This window comes from Saccoglossus kowalevskii, chromosome 6 (genome assembly GCF_978046115.1).
Source record: "Saccoglossus kowalevskii chromosome 6, keSacKowa6.1, whole genome shotgun sequence".
Lineage (NCBI taxonomy): Eukaryota > Metazoa > Hemichordata > Enteropneusta > Harrimaniidae > Saccoglossus > Saccoglossus kowalevskii.
This window is the reverse complement of record NC_140646.1, coordinates 29,922,747-29,945,071: the sequence shown is the minus strand read 5'-3', so window position 1 is coordinate 29,945,071 and position 22,325 is coordinate 29,922,747. Positions and strand designations below refer to the sequence as shown.

General features: G+C 34.0%; 1 protein-coding gene across 3 annotated transcripts in view; it reads left to right on the top strand.

Moving 5' to 3' along the window:
- The window catches only part of LOC100376524 (solute carrier family 12 member 4-like), a 67,644-nt gene that overhangs the window by 38,820 nt on the left and 6,499 nt on the right, over positions 1 to 22,325 (top strand). For all 3 annotated transcript variants that reach the window (XM_085500345.1, XM_085500344.1, XM_085500346.1), the window contains 18 exons: positions 1,969 to 2,154; positions 4,396 to 4,634; positions 6,748 to 6,953; positions 8,941 to 9,072; positions 9,643 to 9,741; positions 10,087 to 10,144; positions 10,239 to 10,532; positions 10,694 to 10,912; positions 11,390 to 11,494; positions 11,736 to 11,830; positions 12,591 to 12,670; positions 14,044 to 14,132; positions 14,530 to 14,636; positions 16,615 to 16,734; positions 17,125 to 17,214; positions 19,290 to 19,381; positions 19,648 to 19,755; positions 20,271 to 20,291. In XM_085500345.1, the coding sequence (XP_085356471.1) occupies positions 1,969 to 2,154; positions 4,396 to 4,634; positions 6,748 to 6,953; positions 8,941 to 9,072; positions 9,643 to 9,741; positions 10,087 to 10,144; positions 10,239 to 10,532; positions 10,694 to 10,912; positions 11,390 to 11,494; positions 11,736 to 11,830; positions 12,591 to 12,670; positions 14,044 to 14,132; positions 14,530 to 14,636; positions 16,615 to 16,734; positions 17,125 to 17,214; positions 19,290 to 19,381; positions 19,648 to 19,755; positions 20,271 to 20,291 (2,340 nt within the window). The remainder of the gene's footprint in view (positions 1 to 1,968; positions 2,155 to 4,395; positions 4,635 to 6,747; positions 6,954 to 8,940; positions 9,073 to 9,642; positions 9,742 to 10,086; positions 10,145 to 10,238; positions 10,533 to 10,693; positions 10,913 to 11,389; positions 11,495 to 11,735; positions 11,831 to 12,590; positions 12,671 to 14,043; positions 14,133 to 14,529; positions 14,637 to 16,614; positions 16,735 to 17,124; positions 17,215 to 19,289; positions 19,382 to 19,647; positions 19,756 to 20,270; positions 20,292 to 22,325) is intronic.

Below are 22,325 nucleotides of genomic sequence, written 5' to 3'. Positions count from 1 at the left end.
ATTCAAGTTCCTCTCACTGTCACCTTAAAGCTGTGAAAATTTGGTGTTAATCCGACGATAATAAGTATACGTTATTTTTTGTTAAAGACCTTGTATTTTGAAAAACATAAACTCCTAGAAAACGTCCATGAAGTAACAGCAAAGATTTTCAAGCTTGTTTATCGGCACAATCAATTTGTTTTCCCATCAAAGTTTGTTTTAACATGTGTAGGGACATCCAAATGTGTAAGGCTATTGGAAACCAAAAAAATAAAGTAATGGGATAGCTATAATTGGATAAATTCGGCATATGAAAACACCAAAATCAATGATTTTTTTCAGTGGCTGTGTGACCTTGTGTCTGACACATTCATATGCAAATGACTAATCTGTGAAACAAATAGGGGCGAAGACAAACCACTCAAATGTTTGGAAACACTAATTGTGTGTCAGATAGCTACTGATAACACATCCTAACATTGCTTTGTCTTGAGTTTATCTTTGAAACTTATAGGCACACAGATTAAACCTGTGTTGTTGATTTTGGAAAACACTACTGAGGCTGCCTTGCTTCCCTTCAGAAAATCTATATTTTAACCAACTTACATGACATTCTATGTTATGTTGACTTTATCACATGAAAGTTTATAGTGCATTTCATCAATTAATAAATAAATGTGAAAATCGTAATTTTCAACACAAATAATAGTCTTGCTACCTTAACAAGACTTTTTAATATTCACCGAATTATATTCCAGCTACCGAATGTTGGGGCATTAATTATTTTAAAAATATGATTTAGTGATTGTTAGATTTTATTTTTTCTCTCTAAAAGTTTTATTGTATGAAATTGTTTTTCAATAGGTTAGCTCAGTTTATGCTCTGTGGTGTGTTTAGTCCATTTTATTGCTTGTTCATTGCCGAAACCCTAAAATATTCCCATGGGTGAAACAAGCAAAGTAATAACTAAAAGACATCTAAAAAATTTCCACCAACACATTTGAGTTTAAGGACCTCTTGCCCTGGATTTGACATTTATAAAAAAAAACTATAATCAAACAATGAATAATATTCAAGTAAAATTAAAATTTATAGTATCAGTGGGGCAGTCGATAGTGAAATTGACATATACCGGTAGGTTAAACATCTCCCTGTCATGACCAGACAATTTTGTACAGTACAACATGACTCAAACATGCATGGCGACATGCATCTTACTTCTCCTGTCATAAATTATTTTTATATTGAGGTATGCATGAACAGAGAGCGAACTAAAAATATATGATTGTATAAGTTGTGAATATATATATATTAGAGCAGGGTCTGAATTATTAGTATACTAGGCCAAGGCCAAGATTTGTGAAAAGAATGGTATTTTTCAAAAACAATGTCATAGTGTCCTAAGTGTCTCACCAAGCTCTATTTGTATGTATGTATAGGAGATGTTATAAGGAGCTTTGTTGTGAAATTCAATACTGTGGAATACTTTATTTTCGCTGGAATTAATTTTCACTGAAAAGCCTTTTAGGGCGTTTTGTGTGGAATTTATTTTCACTAATTTTTGATGAGTTTAATGTGAAGTATAGGAAAAAACGTATATTCGCTGGATTTTATTTTCACGGAAACGTCCCTTCAGCGAAAATAGCGAAAATAAATTCCAAGCGAAAATAAAGTATTCAACAGTAAATGGCTGCCAGTAGACTGTAACTTTATACGTTAAATGATGTGTGAATGAATTGTTGTGTCAGACTTGCTTCAAATGATGTGTGAATTAATAACAGCATTATATCATTATAGTCCCACATGGAATAATTTTAATGAAATTTAAATCCCATCTGTAGAGCTTGAATAATTAAAATGTACCACATCTGAAGAAATGCATGTTTATGAGGGATCTGTTTATTTATATTAATATAAGTTTATAATATGGTTGTTTTGTTATTGGAAAGTAAAACTAAAATTATCCAATTATGTATGTTATTTTTGCAGACCATGCTGACAGCCATCTCAATGAGTGCCATAGCAACCAACGGTGTCGTCCCCGGTGGCGGATCATACTTCATGATTTCCAGGGCTTTAGGGCCTGAGTTTGGTGGTGCTGTTGGTATTTTGTTTTATCTTGGGACCACTTTTGCTGCTTCCATGTATATCCTTGGAGCGGTCGAGATATTGTTGGTAAGGAAAACTACATTGGTCTCAGCGATGTAAATAGAACCTCATCACTCAAATATTTGCCATGCACAAATTTCTTCTAAAATTGTTTTGCTGGTATTATCTCCAAATTATGACTACAAGCAGAAAAATGTGTTTAATGAAATTTTTTTATTTTGGTACATGTATGAGGGAATTTTTGTACAGTAATGCTTTTTACCTTGCCCGTACCATCAAAGATGGAAGGGAAAGGTATATTAAGGGAAAAATTTTGTCCGGCGTTGTCGCTGTTGTCGTCGTCGTTAATAATTGTTATTGTGTGCATAATAACTTTACTAATTCTATTCCAAACTTCACCAAACTTGGTCACCTTATTCATCAGTATAAAGTCTTCCCTGAGTTTGAACAACAGATGTCCTGTTTGAAAATATTTTGCAAAAATTGAGAAAATCTGATAAAATATTTCGACTGTTTCTACTTGACTGATCACTGGTGATACACATCAAAGGTCACTGATCTCAGTGGAAATATGCATTGTTGTATGTGTTCAATGAAGCAAATGATTTATCTTGTAATAATATCCTTGGTAATGTATATCAGAATCCCATACTGGGTTTCAAAACCAACTCATGGAGAGAATGCACAGTCTGATACACATTTGCAAACCTACCAATAAAATCCTATCGAAAACAAGATGTCAGAAAATCAATATAAGCACTCCTGTGAACTGGGTGCCAAACTTTGATCAAGATCTGAAGCTAATAGAAAATCCGTTTGGTTCAAAGTTATCAAATCAAAAACAATACATAAAAAGCAAAACATTTAATCCACATTTTAAAAAGAAAATTGTTCTAAAATATATGTATTCTGTATTTGACAAACAGTTCATTTGACAAATGAAAACTCACAGGAATATGTTTCAGCTGTTAGAACAGAATGATAGAGTTTTTATAATACTGGTTTAAAAACGCACTTCAAAGATTGCAGTGTTTGAAAATGTAGATTCTCAGGAGGCAACAGTACTGTTGACTTCTCCCTCCACTGGACACCAACTAACTATTTAAGTTGATTTGCATACAAAGCAGAGCTTGCAACATGATAGCTATTCATAAAGGGTGTTTTTTTTTACTTTTCATATAATACAGTAGTCACACAATGAGGCAGTTCATATTTGTCTTAGTGAATCATTAATTTTTGACAAACACCTGTACAAAATACTTGGACAAAAGCCAGCTAAGATTTTCTGTTATCTTGCATGTTTTATGGAATCTATTCACGTCTAAATGCAGCACTTTTTTTTTTTTTTTGCGATGAGGCATTTGTTTTTATACTAAAATATCTTTACTTTGAATAAAGCTGGAAATTATGTCCCTTAAAATAATTAATTAAACAAATAAGGCATCAATGTTTTTGTAAGATATTTACATCTTTTAAGGACATTCGGTAGACTGATTCCCCACTGTTGGTTCAACCCCAAAACTTGTTTGTATTCAAAATTAATTATGACAATGCATATTTATATTGAAACAAACTATGATAAAGGGAATTATATTATATAACAAAGGGCAAGGTCACCAGAGTTCAACTATGTTATAATTGTAATAATCGTGTATGATGTTAGAATTGTATAGTCATCATCAGCGGCAAACAAATTCATACACTTCTTCCTCCCTTTAAAAATGCTCTTTTAATAGAAAACAAAGAAAGCTTAGAAAGAACTCTTGTGTGCTGAGAGTATTGAAGAAACATTAAAATTAATTCAAAATTTAAGATTTTAAGACGGAAGTCAAAAATATGGTACAGCTACTCTATTTGACTTGAGCTTCTAATAGAGGATGCCGGGGTTTTTTCTGAACAGGGGCGCAGCGCCCTGATACTCTTGCCTGGCGCCCTCTTACTGAATTGCCGATTGAACTTTCAAGTCATAAATATATTTCTTGAGCCGCTTCTGCTTCTATACTTCTGTGTACAACATAAAATCTTTCTCAAATATATTTTTCTCTGTGAAAACTTGCCAGCAACACCAGCTGACAATGTGGACACCAAATACACTAAACTTACTATTAAAATTAATTAAATGTTTCAATAGCCATAGATAAACCGTTAAAAAAACGCAGAAACCTTCCGATATGGCGTTTCCAGGTCGATCGCCTGTGTGTGCTCCCTCTTGTTTATTTTTTTCTAGAAAAACCCCTGGATACAATATATGTCATATGAAATATGATGGCAGAAGAACTGTATTAAACTTGCACTTCTCTGTTTCAGACTTACATGGCTCCTGTCTTATCCATATTTGGTGATATTAGCGGTGTCGGAGCATCCCAAAGTCCTGTTATGTACAACAACATGCGTGTATATGGTTCTATATTGCTTATATTGATGTGTCTAATGGTTTTCGTAGGTGTCAAATACGTCAACAAGTGTGCATCGTTGTTCTTAGCGTGTGTTATCATATCTGTTATATGTATTTATATTGGGTTTTTCGTACCACACAGTGGACCAATGTAAGTATGCCCTCGTTTATGACATCTTTTGAAATCAACTCTATTGATTCATTGATTCTCAATTTACAGAGGGAGGCACACATTTACTGTATGAAAGGTTGAAAAGCTATAGAGATATATTAAAGTCTATTCAATATCTTGAAAGTCAGTAAACCAATTTACTAATTTGTTTGCAGCATGTCAATTGATGACAAATTTCCAATCAAATTGACAAGGGCTCCATTTTGTCTTGTGTTCTTCCTCGCATCTGTTTACCCAGCTTCACTATTCACTTCATGTACGCCTACATGCTGTCTTCTGTATATTGCCAATCAGTTTTGTGATGGGAGCTGCTGTCGTTTTGCAAAATGAATTCAGATCTAATCTTTCACAAAAAGTTAACATAATTGTAACCATACAGATACCATAAAGATCATTGACATTTGAACATTTCCAGAGGGTTTGTCATAATTCTCTCAGCATTGTAAGACATTTATGATGTATTAATCTCCACATAGCAGTTTACTCTATTCAATAATGATCTGTTGTATAAATAGTTAGGCATGACTTAGGTATACATTAAGTTAATCTTGACTTAAGCTTCGACAGGATATTTGCTATATTAGTACCTCTATTAGTAAATGTCAGAAGTATGTCCATGATCCTATTCTAATGATCCAGCATGCAGTAAAAAATGCAATTTTGGGTGTATGGGTGTTTCTCGTAGATATAAACAGAATGCTGTGAGTGGCTGGTTATTAACATGTGGTCAAGGGACATACTGTGGAATACTTTATTTTCGCTGGAATTAATTTTCGCTGAAAAGGCTTTTTGGACGTTTTGCTTGGAATTTATTTTCACTGCTTTTTCATGAGTTTAATGTGAAATACAGGAAAAAAAGTATATTCGCTGGATTTTATTTTCAAGGAATCATCCCTTCAGCGAAAATAGCGAAAATAAATTCCAAGCAAAAATAAAGTATTCTACAGTACATGTATGCCCCTGAGGATCACATCCCTTGCTTTTCTGCCGGATTCCTTAATGAAAACATAACTTCATGCAAATGTGTACTAATCATCTTTAAACATTAAAACCATCCGCCAAGATTAAAAAAATCACACTAAAATGCAATTTTTGTGTTGACATGCACCTCTGTTGGAAATAGAATAAACCATAGTCCCTCTATAGTCCCTCTATATATCCCTCAGATTTTCTCGCAATAAAACAACATGAATATTAAGAATTTAGGGGTGAATTTGTACCTAATGTACTATTTAGTTATCAAGTATATGTGATCTTCTCATTGAATTTAAGATAAAGTGTTACTTTAATACTGGGAAAGTATAAAATGTGTATAAAAAAATGAAATTATTTAATTGTTGGAAAAACCTTGTACAATGATTGACATGGATATGATATATTGTTTCATGAGAAAAAAGAAGCAAATTTTTCAAAAGTTTGATGTAATATGTCATAAAAAAAAGCAATATACTGCAATAAATGTGCACTGTATCCTATGTAGGTCAAAGGTTGATACTTATATACAGCAAATAGTATAAATCTTTCTCTGTATGTTTCATCTGTCCTTTCCCTAGTTTACTGTCGAAATCTTGTGCATGTGATCAACTGTAACTATATCAACTGTAATTATATTCAGAGGTTCAACAAATATTAAATGTAAAAAAATAGTTGTAAAATAAAATATGTAAAATGTGCATTGAATACACAAATGCTTCAATTTTAATATACCGTAATTGCCCAATATTAACTGCAAATATCGTAGATCAAATGTCGAAAAGAAATATGCGACAGATATGAACATTCTTTTGTGACTTGTTTGTTATAAATTTCTTGTAAATTTGGTTACTCCTGAAATATCATGTACGCCACTTTTCCCACCATAAATTTGTTCTTATGTTTCGTAGTATTTTGATCAAGAGGTGAAACTACTACTATAAAAACTGTACTAAATGTCACAACTTTTATGCAACATAGACAATGAAGCTTCCATTCGTTATTTTTTCATAGATGCTGAAAATGAGAGGGGTATGGCTTCTATTAGAAGGATGCTGTTTCTGATACAGATTTGATTATATATACAATGAGAAATTCATTCATTTCATTTCTACATTAGGTATTGTGAAATGGATGGTGATAAAGCGCTACAGAAGGATACAAGTGAGCCGTGTTCGTGGTACTACGATGATGGCAACTATACAAGTTTAGCAATTATGTATTGTGATTACAACAATCCTAATCTAACCTGTGATGAGTACTATGCAAATCACGAGTTAAAATCTGTCAATTCCATCCCAGGGATTGCTAGTGGTGTGTTCATAGGTGAGTTGGCAACAATTCAAACTTTGTGTTTTTGAAATTTTTTTAATGACAGAGAACTATTTTGAAAATTGAGGTCACTATACCATCAGCTTTAAATACGTTCTACCTGTACATGCTATTTCAGCAAATTCGACTTGATCCAATAATTAAGCAAAACTTGAATTCAAATACTGTAGAATACTTTATTTTAGCTGGAATTAATTTTCATTGAAAATACTTTTTGAATGTCATGTATGGAATTTATTTTCCCTGATTTTTGACTAGTTGAATGTAAAATATAGAAAAAAAGGTATATTCACTGGATTTTATTTTCACTGAATCATTCCTTCAGTATTCTACAGTACCTAAAATACCTCATTATAATAATTCAGTCAAAATAATTTAATAATTACGTTTTGCTGAATAAGCTACATTTAACTGAAAAAAAAAAAAAAAGCAATGGTAGCCAAAATAACACGATAGCATAAGAGATGCACACTTTACTGTAAATTAAGATTTTTTTGCCCACTAGAGGGCACCAAATAATAGTTGGGGGCGCTGTGCAAATATTCTGTTGGGGCATCAGTTTTACTAGTATTTTAATACGTGTATGTCATACACAGACTCAGTTTTAGTACTGCTTGAAATATCAATATGTAATATTTGTTAATCTTAAAAAATCACCATCTGACAATCAGAGTTAATGATAAAAAAAGTTATCACCTAAGATGTTCACTTATTCATGGAACTGGATGATACACACATAATCTGTGATGTCACTTGTCCAACTCTATGTACAAGTAATGCCAATTGACAACCTCATACCATTATATATAGGCTAGAGTTTAATCAAATTATTCCAAATGAGTGCTCACAGCTTTAGTTAGTGATTGGGTCTGTTACATGTCAAATGTTACCTAATAACAGTGGCAACCAGTGTGCTGTATTTGTCATTTAAGGAGGTCAAGCTTCATTCTTTCATTATTATGAGTTATATTGGGTTACCACCAAATTGGTCACCAGACAATTTTGATTGAAATATGGAAATAGTCAAAATTTGCATTTTGCACTGGTTTATACAGCATAATTATTTCTGTGTATTTCAAAATTTTGCTTGGTCATATGGGAGAACAAAATTTTGTATTATTATGGATATTGTTAAAACATTTTAAAAATAACATTTAATTTCAATAAAAGTTTTCTATTATACACAATGAGTAAAGTCTCTTCCATAATGCATTGCACATGCTCAGTAGTGCAAAATTTGGCTCAATCTGCCTTACTCATGACGATAACAATTACTATACTGCATTCTGCTATTAAACTAACAGCACCTGTCCAGTTTAATGTTGTTATGCACTTGCAGAATACTGATACAAATAAAACTAAACTTTCTCTTTTTCTTCTATCCAACTACTGCAAAGTAATTGGTCTCCATGCCAATGACAAAATAAGGTCGGGTTACAATGTGATGTCAGTAGCATATGACTGCTGAAGACTGTTTTCAATAATGCTCATGGTTTATTTTTAAATTTCCACTTATATCTTATAATAAATATAATAATTATGCAGGAATTATATTAGTATTGATGATGATGTGATGTTATTAAAAAAAATTGAAAAGGTAGAACCAAAATTATGTGCAAAGCCAGAGATAATTGATTATAATGAAGGTTTATAAAAATTATTGAATGGAGTAAATTAAAGCAAGGCCAGGTTAAAATGTCTGCTGACTTGTCCACATTTTTAGAAGTAAGTCATCAAAGTATGTTCTATCAAATAAGCATTTAACTGTACAAAATGTACCAATCTATCCTATCAGAGACTAGATCTGTACGATGTCTATCATTGATTTATTTCTTTTGCAAAGGAGATGAAAAGTGTTACTTTACAATTATTTTCCTGAGAACGTGAAGATGAATCATTGTTTTTTTGATAAGGTAAATATTTAAGAGAAGCAATTCAGTTGTCATGGAAACTAATGACTAACCTCTATCTATCATTGTAGACAATGGGAAAAACTTGTACAGAGCAGAAGGAGAAGTGTTACCACGTGAACAAGGCAAACACAATCAGATTGTGGCCGACATGACAACTTCATTTACAATTTTACTAGCAATCTTCTTTCCGTCAGTCACCGGTAAGTTGTTTATCTTTGCTGAGTGGTCTTTTATCTTGTGCGTATTTCATGATGAGAACTGTGTCTAATAATGATCACTTGCGTAGTTCCAGCTGATGGATGGTTCTATCTATTCTTGGAGCAAATGGCCTAATCATTTGTGACGCAATAATAGAATGCTATTTATGTGTATTACTTCTGTACAAATTAGTATTTAAATTGGATTTACAGTTATTTGAGAAAAATACCATGGTTGATAACGCTTTAAGTTCTGAAATTCCAAGCTAAATTGAATAATTTTAATGCAAATAAAATTAAAACAGTGTCTTCGCAGCATTTTTCATTTTTTTCCAGAACAAAAAACAAAACCTTTAAAGCACTGTCAAATACTTTATTTTAGCTAAAATTAATCACTGATAAGAGTTTTTGGTTGTTTCATATTAATAAATTTATTTCCACTGATGTTTGATAAATTGAATGTAAAATATAGAAAAATGGTGTTTTCATCCCTTCAGCGAAAAGACTGGTATATTACAGTACACTACTTCTTGGTTTTGAACAATGTATTGTTATCTCTTCTTATTTCTTTAGGTATAATGGCAGGATCAAACAGATCTGGTGATTTAAAAGATGCGCAGCAGTCAATACCAAGAGGAACCATTGCGGCAATTTTGACAACTACTTTTATTTGTATCCTCCACTACTTTGTACAGAATTTTCTATTAGAGCGCCCTCTAGTGTTTGAATCTTGATAAAATTATAGTTGTTGTTAAAATTACCATATGTTACAAATTACTTCATTTGAGTTTTTTACTGTTTCAATTATATATCTAAATTATGACATGTACATTTCAAATATTAAATTTGTTCTGATGTACATTGATTGTCAGTCTAGCGTATCTCTGAACCAGGACCAATCACAAAATATCTTACAAAATCAATGCTTACTTTCAAACTATTGTAAAGCGGATTTTGACTGGCTCATTTTTGGTTCCTTCAAATCTTGTGACAATTTTCTTGACTATATTATTGTAGATTTGACAACTGTTTTGTTTTTTGGTGCTACTGGGAAAGGAGTCGTTCTCAGAGATAAGTAAGTTCTATCATTTTATGAATTCAACAGAAAATAACAAAATATTGTTCCTACTTTGAACTCCTCTCATCTCATTCTTCTTTCCATTTCGCAGGTTCGGTGAAAGTATTGGTGGTTCGTTGGTTGTTGCTCAGCTGGCATGGCCAAATGAATGGGTCATACTGATTGGCTCTTTCATGTCAACTGTTGGAGCAGGGCTACAGAGTTTAACTGGAGCACCACGTCTACTACAGGCCATAGCAAAAGACAATATAATTCCATTTCTAGCAATATTTGGACGTGGTTCTTCAACTGGGGAACCTACATGGGCATTATTATTAACGCTTTGTATATCAGAAGTTGGGATATTAATAGCTAGTTTAGATATGGTAGCTCCTATTATTACTATGTAAGTCAATTTTAATAATTTCCACTGTACATAAAAAGAAGGGTAAAGCCCCGACTCATTTGCATTCTATGCCGAATGTAATCTGTGATGTAGAATGTTGGTTGACTGCAATATGCTTTTTAAACTTCAGTTCTAATCCTATTCTAATCTCTACTCCACAGGTTCTTCCTAATGTGTTATATGTTTGTTAACTTTGCGTGTGCACTCCAGACATTGCTAAGAACGCCTAATTGGAGACCACGATTCCGTTACTACCACTGGACGCTATCATTACTCGGTGCTGGGCTGTGTATTTCTCTGATGTTTATTTCTAGCTGGTACTATGCATTGGTAGCTGCAGCAGTAGCATTATGTATTTACAAGTACATAGAATATAGAGGGTGAGTGTATAGATTTAATAAGATGATAACACATTCACTCTATATAATAGACAATTTATTTTGAAGTCTTGATTCATACACTCATTTCAATGACACAGACACATGCCAAAAATTATCACCTTCATTTTGAGAGGGAATCCACAATATATTAATAAGTAATGCTTCACATTCTAATTTTCCTGCATCAAGTTTGTCATCTTGAAACAAAGAGAAGAACGTCTGCTTTGTCGTCTGAAGACACAATCTGACTCCTGGGCTTTGATAAATTGAAATAAGTTTCACAGTTGATTCCCACAATTTTGGTTGAAATCGCTACCGTAACAATTGTAGTAGAAGCCTTCAGAGCTGAATCATTTTACATATTTCACTGACAGCCTCCTATAATAAGTAGTGCCAAATGTTTTTATCCTATGCTTAGTTAGTTTGTTTCCATGGTAGCGGGATACAACTGATTTTTCTAATATTTTTTTATTTCAGTGCTGAGAAAGAATGGGGAGATGGATTGAGGGGTTTGTCATTAACGGCCGCAAGATTTAGTCTACTCAGACTTGAAGACAACCCACCACATACCAAAAATTGGAGGTAAGTTCCCCCTGTACAGTAATGGAATGGTCCATACATTGGTTTCCTTCTGTAACACCATTTATTTCACTGGGTTCACAAACTTCGTAGGAAAACAATTATTTCTATTACCTTATTTGACATGTTCATGCAGATTTTACTTATCAGTGTAAATAGCAAAATTAATAACCAGCAAATAATAATTAATGCATTTACATTATTCAACCAAACAGACATTACAAATTTTGCTCATATTTTTCAGACCCCAAATTTTGGTTATGTGTAAATTGGATGGGAACTACCAACCAAAGGAAAGTGGGAGAAAACTACTGACATTTGCTAGTCAGTTGAAAGCAGGTATGTATCCAGTTTATGTCTACAGATTTATCACTGCAAGCCCCTATTGATTGTCATAATACAGACAAATTTGTTCCAAATATATTTGACAATAAATACATTTGTAATTATTGTATTCCACATTGTGAGTTGATCATTTTGAATCAGAACTTTAAAAAAATCCTATTAATAGATGTGACAGTTGAGCTCAAAAAACTAGTACTACAAATCGTATTAACTACTGTGGAATACTTTATTTTCGCTGGATTTAATTTTCGCTGAAAAGGCTTTTTGGGCGTTTTGTATGGAATTTATTTTCACTGATTTTTGATGAGTTTAATAAATATAGGAAAATATAGGAAAAAAAGTATATTCGCTGGATTTTATTTTCATGGAATCATCCCTTCAGTGAAAATAGCGAAAATAAATTCCAAGCGAAAATAAAGTATTCTACAGTATGAAGTATATAAAAATAATACTATTATAATATGTGGCACTTATTGTTTTATTAAATTCATATGGTTCTTATTAAGGGGTTACTTAATGTTAACGCATTGGCTGCTGTCACAATTTTTTTCCATTCATTTTGACGACCTGTAACCATGGAGGTTTTCAGTGATCTGTTAACCCCCAAAAAAATCACAAACCCCCTCAATATTTAAGAGAGATTCCCATTGAATACAGATGTAAAGATTGATTTGATGTTTGTGTATTGCACAAATAATATTTACAGAAACTAAATGTTATACTGTGTATTGACGTTTAGTATACATCATCACAGGTAAAGGTCTAACTCTGGTTGGCAGTGTCATTGAAGGAGATTTCCTCAATAACTACGGAGAAGCACAAGCAGCTAAATTAGTAAGTTGTCAATCACTATTGTAGAGAACAAATGAACAGTACTTCTTGTGTGTACTAGTATTGTTAATAGTTTTCGCTACTGTGTAAGCCTTAGTTTTTCTACAACTCTTAACCAGTGGCATCATTAAGTTTCTTGATCAAACTCACCCCAGTTGAGCAACTTCTGTTTTATGATGTATTTTGGTGTGATTTATTCTGCTTTTCTGTGGCAGCAGTTTTCCTGTGCTCATTTTCTGAGCCAGAATTCAGCAGTGATGTTATAGTAGTTCTCCTTGGTTGGTTGGTTCCTGTCCAGTATCTCAGAAAATTTAAAATCTATTTCTTACGGTGTTCAAAATGTCTTTATTCATTGCATGGCCATCCATAATGTCTATGAGTATGAGTATAATGAGTATGATTTGTGTAGCCTTCAATAATATGCTTGTCTAATGGTTGAATGCTACTGGTGTTTAAAGCGGGAGAGTCATCACCTGCACATGCGTCAGATGGCCATAGCATGTCAATGTTTACAAACAAGTGTCTACCAATGACACATAGCATTTGTTGTTATCATCACTTGGGACTCAATTCCCGCACATGCGCAGGTAACAACCCTCACGCTTTAACCTTAAATCCTCATAAAGTATATATAAATATAGTGCTTTACTGAGAGTAAACCAAGTGGTAAGAGGACACTAATACAGGATTGAACCATATTTTTTTTAGTAAACTGCTGAGTCAAAAAGCATTCAATTTTAGTCAGTAGACGTCCCAAAAAAAAACCTGTTGATTAACTATGTTGCACCTACAATGTCACTTGTTTCTGGAGTAAATTTTAGCAGTTTTTGGTGAATTTTCTACAAACCCTATTGTGGTTATGTATGCAGATGATAGACTGATGATCAGATCAGAAAAAAGCTGACCAAGAAGTACACAACGCACCTACAAAGCATGTGTTATCACTGGCCATTTGTTGCATTACTTCATCAATCAGCTGCTTAGCTCAGTCAGTAGAGTGATTGCTCCACAGCTTGGCTAATCAGAAGAAAGGTGATTCCAGTACCAGGTCTTTGCCACTAAAAATAATTTCTAATGTTGTATCTCATGCAAGTTCATCATGAGAGAACAACTTTGGTCTGATACTGCCCGATTAGGCATTAAAAACGTTCAACAGAGAAATCATTTGATTAACGAGTAAACCCAGACAGTTTGTAATAAAGAAACTGATCAATTCCAGAGAAAAGTGTTGGTTTCAGGATAAAGAAATGTGACATGTCAAACAGTGTTATAACAGTATTTAAATTTTTTTATAAAAAATGTATCGAATATTAGATTCAACAGGAAAAATGGAGTGGAGAATAATCGGGTCATGCATGATTTTGTTTCATTTCTAGTGTCTTCGAAAATACATGGCAGAGGAGAAGATTAGAGGCTTTGCAAAAGTACTGGTGTCTAAACGAGTATCTGATGGCATATGTTCTCTGTAAGTCGATTGTACTTATGTCTAACCCTTGTAGGGTGTGGCTGATGTGATGTTTGATGTATTGTTCACACAGTGTACTTACTTTCTAGTAGAATGTAGGTAGTTTTCTTCAAAAAGAATATATTGTATTTAAAAAGTATGTGATAAGTGTTCAAATCAATATCCAACTATTAATAAATTTTCACGTCTATTTATTAGGATGTAATTTAGATCCTAGAGAAGCATCTTCTCGGGGTTTTTTTGTTGAATGACTACCAATGATCTTAAAGGGGCACTTCCAGTTAAGCCTAATCTCACAACAAATTTACTTTCTGGATTAAAATTACACAAACAATAGTGTCCCATGATTCTTGTATGTGTATGCTAACTAAATCATATGGCTACATGTGTATTGCAGTATCCAGACATGTGGACTTGGTGGTTTAAAACACAACACTGTAGTTGTGGGATGGCCATATGGATGGAGACAGGCTACAAATGAAAAGTCATGGAAAGTATTTATTGGTGAGTCATTTACCCATGGTATCAAATACACACATGTCCAGATACACACATGTCCAGATACACACAGGTCCAGATACACACAGGGTCAGATACACGCAGGTCCAGATACACACAGGTCCAGATACACACAGGTCCAGATACACACAGGTCCAGATACACACAAGAGTCCAGATACACACAGGAGTCCAGATACACACAGGAGTCCAGATACACACAGGAGTCCAGATACACACAGGAGTCCAGATACACACAGGAGTCCAGATACACACAGGGGTCCAGATACACACAGGGGTCCAGATACACACAGGGGTCCAGATACACACAGGGGTCCAGATACACACAGGAGTCCAGATACACACAGGAGTCCAGACTAATCTGATTAAAATCTGATGTAGTGTACGGGCTTTAATTATTTTGGCTATAAACCTATTTTAATTTTATTTTTTATTATATTTGTTATTAATGCCTTTTTATTTTATTATTTTACTTTGATTTGATTTTGCGATTTTTTTTTAATTCCGCCCTACCTACATCTGATCCGATGTAAGTCCCGTTCAAATCTTGCATAAGTAACAACCAATCACAGCCCCGCTTTTATACAGGCTATCGGTTGCTTACTTTTCAGTGTATACGGGCAATCTTTCTGTACATTATATTTTGCCCACTTGAATAAACCATTAATAGAAAATTGCTAGTATATTTTTATTTACAAAAGAAATTCCACAGCATTTTACAATTTTTGTCATTACATTGAATATTTGTTTCATTTCCAACAAATGTGTACACTTCCAGATACATCTTCGCCAGCCAAGGTTTGTTCATTCAGTCATCGCTTCAATTTTACATCAAACACTGAGCATAATTATCTGGAATGGAAGCAAAACAATAAGTTAATTATAATGATTAGAACACTGTAAACAGCTATAGTAAACAATGCAAACTGATTTTAAATTGTATAATGGTCACCGGCCCACGGCATCGGCGCAGAAAATTGGAGCAAAAAAAACATTTCCTGATCAATTGCGATGTATTCCAAATAAAAAATATTTTATTCCAGTCCAAATCAGCTCAATTACTTTAATAAAGAGTTATTGAATAATGTACAAATTGTTGATACAATTTGATGAATATTTACAGCTACGGCTTCAATACCATAGACAATTTTGGCCTGATCGTCAACAAAACATCACCCGTCTCCAGGGCAAGCGACTGGAAAAATAACTACACAAAATAACGATCTAAACTCGAACCATTCGAGCCACAATATTAACATAAAAATGACTTTCGTTGCATTTGACAATGATAAACTTACCGAAAAGCTGTGTTTTTCTCGGTCGCTAACGTCTGTATAATCCGCCATTTTATTTGAGTGTGTTTGCCCCCGACTCTGCCCCGTGACGTCATCATGTGCGCTATAGAAGGAGGTCTGTGATTCGTTGACTAAAATCGTCGATAGTGGGTCTCATTGAAATCTCGTTACATAGGCATCGGGTCAGATGTATGTAGGGCGGAATTAAAAAAACAAACACGAAATCAAAATCAAAGTAAAATAATAATAAAATTAAAAGGCATTAATAACAAAAGTAATAAAAAATAATTAAAGCCTGTACACTACATCAGATTTTAATCAGATTGGAGTCCAGACAAACATAGGTCAAGATACAAACAGATCCTGATAAACACATATCCAGATATCCTCATTCCAGATTCACACAGGTCCAGACACAAACAGATCCTGCTCTGTAAAATTACTGTTCAGTATAATTAAGCTACTTTTTACCTCATGTCCATGTTGAGGTGTATAGTCTCTGAATTTTACCAGATATCATCCCCAAAACAGTTTAATTCAGTATAGCGCATTCTGATTTGTACTGACAGTGTTAATACTTCCCTTTTATGTTTATTTCTACTTTATAAGGCTAAATTACCAATTGTTTGACAATATTTGATATACATGTTTTTGTTTTGTGTTAATCAGACACCGTTAGGGTTGTGTCGTCCAATAAAAATGCGTTATTGGTACCAAAGAACATTCATCTATTTCCTGAAAATTCAGAAAAGTTTGAAGAGGGCACAATAGACGTGTGGTGGATTGTACGTATCCTTTATATGTAATGATATCTGACTGGTATAGAAATCCTAATAATGTTGGACTAACCTCCAATAATCTTGAACCAAGTCTCTATATTCAGTTATAGCATTCAAATCATGTAACGAAGGTTTCTGATTGGCTGAGTAGTATGCTGCTTGTAACATTAATTCTTATTCTTACTTTTTAAAAAATTAAAGCGATGTACTACTGATTATATGAATTACAATGAAAATAATGAAAATGACTGAGAGTATATATGTGGGTACTTTAGCTATCAAACATTATGACAGGGATATGACTGGTTGACTGAAATATTGGAGTTGATCTGTGTGGCATCACTTTTATTTTATGTTGTGTACATGTGTCATCAATTTCCTTAATCTAGCTAACTTACAGATGATGGAGGTATGTTAATGCTGTTACCATTCCTACTAAAGCAACACAAGACATGGAAAAACTGTCAACTTAGGATATTCACTGTGGCACGTATCCTTTTACTATAGTTATCACCCAACTGTAAGATTGGTAATACCTTCATTGCATCCACCGAATCGCACGGTCCCATGTCTTTGACCTATAGACCTCTACACGATACCGTGCAGGATCTCATAGGCTAATTGCGTATCTTAAGCAGTGAGATCTGATTGGGCGCACCTCGAAACAAGGTGCCCAATCAGCTTGGGCGAACCAAATTATAAAACAAAATATCACGATTCATGGGCGCCGCCTTTTTGTTTAAAATGAAACTCCAAAGAGGGATTTGTAACACGCAAGCTGATTGGACAATGATTAGCCACAACTGACTACTGGGGGCGCTGTTAGAATACGCATATTTGATGGTCGTCCTGCCAAAGTCTGTTTAGAGGCTTGGCCGAATAAACTTAGACCTTGGCTAGCGAAGATGCCTTCATTGATGCCGTTCTCGCATTGACCATCCTCAGTATGGTGGCCAATGAAATTACCATAACACACACACAGCCTCCATGGATAGCTGAAACCAATGGGAAAAAATGACATCATCAGGCGATGAGTCAATGAGATGGCACATGACATGACAGAACAAAATAGAAATCGTCACAATGGCCCACATCTCATTTTTGTTTTCTTTTTAGTTTCTCTGTGTGTGTACGCTTTTGTTTCGATAAAAAAGAAAAAAAAATCACTTAAAAGTTCTAGTTGTACAATATTTGCTATTTATCAGTTTGGTCTTCACTGCTGTAAAACATGTTGAAAAAGCGGCATGCAATTTTAGCGAATTTGGGTAAAATGACATAATAGCGAAATGTTTATTTAGCGAATCTCTCTTGTCATTGTTGATTTCTTTGTTTGGCCGCCATTTTGAATTTATAATAAAGTCATTAACATGTTGAATTAGCAAATCAGTTTTCTTGCTAAATTCGCTAAAAAAAGACATGCTCGCGAAAAAGACATTCCTACATGTCTCAGAATTACACTCTACATAGATGATAACTAAAAACCTAAAAACTTGACCTGCTGATGATTTGCAGTAAGATGTATAACCGCAAACAATTTCCACAGTTATCCAAACAACTATAGGCTTACTTACAGGGCATTTGTTCACAAGCTCGATACGAGAAGTGATGAATTACAGCTTACAAGATTTCTGTCAATAACAATCAAAAGTGGACACCTCAGATCCAGTCTTGGCTTGTTTATTTTGGCAACACTGCTCATGTTCATTCAACTCACAAAAACTCAGTAACTTGCTAAAACATGCCTGTAAGAACTCTGTCGGACTACGCGGCATCGTCTTGAGACAGTCCGCTACGCGGTTCTAATGGCTTAAACAAACTATTAACAACTCTGAACTCTAGGTGGCGCTCACAATAAATCTTCAAAAACAGTAAAATCTAAATTGTTGGCTTTACAAGATGTCTTAATCTGCCATTGCAACATCTGTTGTTTTTCACTAAAATCTAGTAGTGTGGAATGCTTTATTTTCACTTGAAATTTATTTTTGCTGAAGGTGTAAAATCTAATAATAGTAATATGAGGTTATTACAAGGATACCACAAAGTATGCACAAAAGCACTAAGTTGACCGTATCGACCAACACATAGCAGAGTATGATATTGCTGTACTGCCTGAGTGCATACTTTGCATTATTCTCAAAATAAACTTCCTATTATACATCTATTCCGTGCTTGCAATAATAACGTAATGAGAGATAACAGCTAGAAATGGCAAGGATGAACATTGTGCGCAGTGCGAACATTTGCTTTCCAGAAGGTGATTCTATTTTCATAATGCGCTTCTGTGTCTGGCGTAAACATGTCGCACATTTACCAAATTTGAAAGATATTCAAACGTATCACTTTTGAACACATTCATACATCATTTTATGGGCAGGTAAATTCTATTGTTTTCAGTGTCAGAGGTAATAATAACTAAATGTGATTTATCCAGAGCATTTACTGAGGTGATTATGTTTTGTGATGCTGAAACTTCAGATAGTCTCAATATCTGAGTACACATTGTTCTTGTTGTATGAGCATATTATCATGATATTGTGTTTAAAAACACCTTAATCAAATTCTCAGAGATGGAGGATAACAGCATACAAATGAAAAAAGATCTTGAAATGTTTTTACATCTGCTTAGAATAGAAGCTGAAGTTGAAGTCATTGAAATGGTTAGTAGCTAGTCTGTTTACAAGCCTATCTCTCTCTCTCTCTCTCTCTCTCTCTCTCTCTCTCCGTCTTTTCATACTACCTAGAAGAATAGAAGTTTGTCCATCCATGCATATGGTTTTGAATCTTTTTTATTTCATAATTTCAGGATGGTTCGGTCACTCTATCAAAATTTTGCTTTCAGAGGTGACACTGTTTTTATGTTGATGTAAATAGTTCAATGTTTGTACTGATATTTGCCATGCTCTGAATTGTCTGCTTTTCTCAGCTTGACAGCGACATCAACGCATATACCTATGAGAGGACGTTGATGATGGAACAGAGACACGAAATGTTGAAAGAGATGAAACTAACAAAGAAACAGTCAAGACGTGAGGTGAGAAATTCAAAAAAGTACAGACTTATCCTTTGTCTTGGCAGCTCATTTCTGAATATAATTCACTTCCCTTCACTCTATTTTAATTCCTCCTCAGTTTGAGAAGTTTAAGTCTGATAATTAATATAACTATACACATGTAGTTATGTTTGGCTCCCTCTGGTGGCAGAATTCATAAAGCAACCTTTTTTTGTTAGTGTTAAATGAAAACAACATTCAACAGGAACATGTTTTTTTTTGATGCAAATAAAAAATTTAATTTCACATTCTGTGAGTGGAGAGAAATCGCAAAACTTTGTAGCTGTGAACATTTAATTCACTGAATTCTGTCATAAAAACTCTCAAAACATAACAATTTATAGCTGTGAAAAAAAATACCAGTTTACAGATGTCACCTGCATTTCTACAACCTTTGACCTGAAGATTTAAAACTTCTCAAGACTTTTATAAATTGTCTTGTTTTTTTAAAAACTCTTTTATTCAGTGTTTATTTCCTTTTATGTTCAATACTGCAGGGATTTATGCTGACTGCGGAGGTGAGATACGTCACAAAAACACAATCTATTATCACTGTTATCACTACTACATTCTCATCACAAAAATGATTTCACTGCCCATGTGTACTGAGAAATCAGTGCTGTGTGGGTGTCATCACCCACGCTATGAGTTGGCATGGTTATCTACCCTATGAAGTAGATCTAGTAATATACAAAGTGATACTAACAACCCCATTAAAATTTACATAATTTGTTTGATAATTAACATACATCATTTGCTTGAGCATTCAACCAGAGTCAGTTGTCCAAACATGTTTGCTGGCTGATACATTGTGATGTTTTTATTTCCTGTTGGATGTCATCCGGAAAGGGAACTTGTACAGTAGATCTCGCTCGTTTATTTGTTCATTCAGACCGGCCTGGACCAATTTTGTTTGAATAGTGGTACAATGAAAAGTCATAATGGCATACATTTTTATGGATTTTTTTTTTTGTTACAATAATTTTTGTCAAGTTTGAGCATTTCTCAGGCAAATTAGTAATGACCAGTGGTGGATTACTGATCAGATTTGATTCAAAATGACCGACTGACTGATTTGTTTTTGAATTTCATCGAAATTTACCTGGTAACCAACTGGCGGCCATTTTGTTTTATTGTTAAGGTGTCAAGTCCCCCCTGATCTATGACACACTTAACCGATTTTGTTAAAATTTTGTTCAAAGGCAAGTCATATTGGTTTAAATATGCATACCAATTAGTTTTTATTTCAATTCATTTTTTTACATTACTCCTTCCTCCTTAATGTTGTCTGCTGGTGACCTGTCTAGATATTGTATGACCTTAGATGTTGAAATAGGTGTATGACCATGACCTTTCCAGATGTAAGGGGTTGGCCATTTGAAATCATGGGAGGGGTAGATTTGTTGAAAAAAAATTACAAGCCTGCCACTGAGAAAAAAAAATGCATGCAAGGTATTGCAGCAAAGAAAGGGCGGCATATTAAAAAAAAATCCTATTTTTCCAGCCCCCCCATAATTTCAAATGGTTGACCCCTAATATCTTTGTTGACCTCCGTAGATGTTGTATTAGTTGTATGATCTCACTGAATGTTGTATTAGTTGTATGACTTCCCTAGATGTTGTGTTAAGTGTATGACCTCCTACATGTTTTTTTAGGTGCATGACCCCCTCCCTCACAGATGTTGTAGTTGTATGACTTCCCTAGATGTTGTGTTGAGTGTATGACCTCCTACATGTTTTTTTAGGTGCATGACCCCCTCCCTCACAGATGTTGTAGTTGTATGACTTCCCTAGATGTTGTGTTGAGTGTATGACCTCCTACATGTTTTTTTAGGTGCATGACCCCCTCCCTCACAGATGTTGTAGTTGTATGACTTCCCTAGATGTTGTGTTAAGTGTATGACCTCCTACATGTTTTTTAGGTGCATGACCCCCCCTCCCCCACAGATGTTGTAGTTGTATGACTTCCCTAGATGTTGTGTTAAGTATATGACCTCCTACATGTTTTTTTTAGGTGCATGACCCCCCTCCCCCTCAGATGTTGTAGTTGTATGACTTCCCTAGATGTTGTGTTAAGTATATGACCTCCCTAGGTGTTCTATTATTTGTTGATTTCCTAGAATGTTGTATAACTTTATTTACTTCTCTCTACCTTCCCTTATTAAAAAAAACAAAACATCATATAATGCATGAGTTGACCATTTCAACTCATGACAGCTGGTTCAGACATTTGTTATCAATCGCCTTTGTTTTTTTGATATCAATGTTTTGTTTTGTCATATGCAAATCAGACACCTGTTGAATAGAAAGTTGATATAATTTTGGTATAACATTTTGCTTATTTTCAAGAATTTTTCAATAATTTTGTTTCTCATTTTTGGGCAAAATGGACCTGAATTTCTATTGGCTATAGGTCTTAATCAAAATTTGTGAAAAAAGTCTTTGAAAAATCAAATATTTTCTATTTTGTGAATGGAAATGAAATTTGACTATGGAATTCAAAGGTTTAATGAAAATGTGCTAACCACTGTCAAGTCTGATATGGTCCTATAC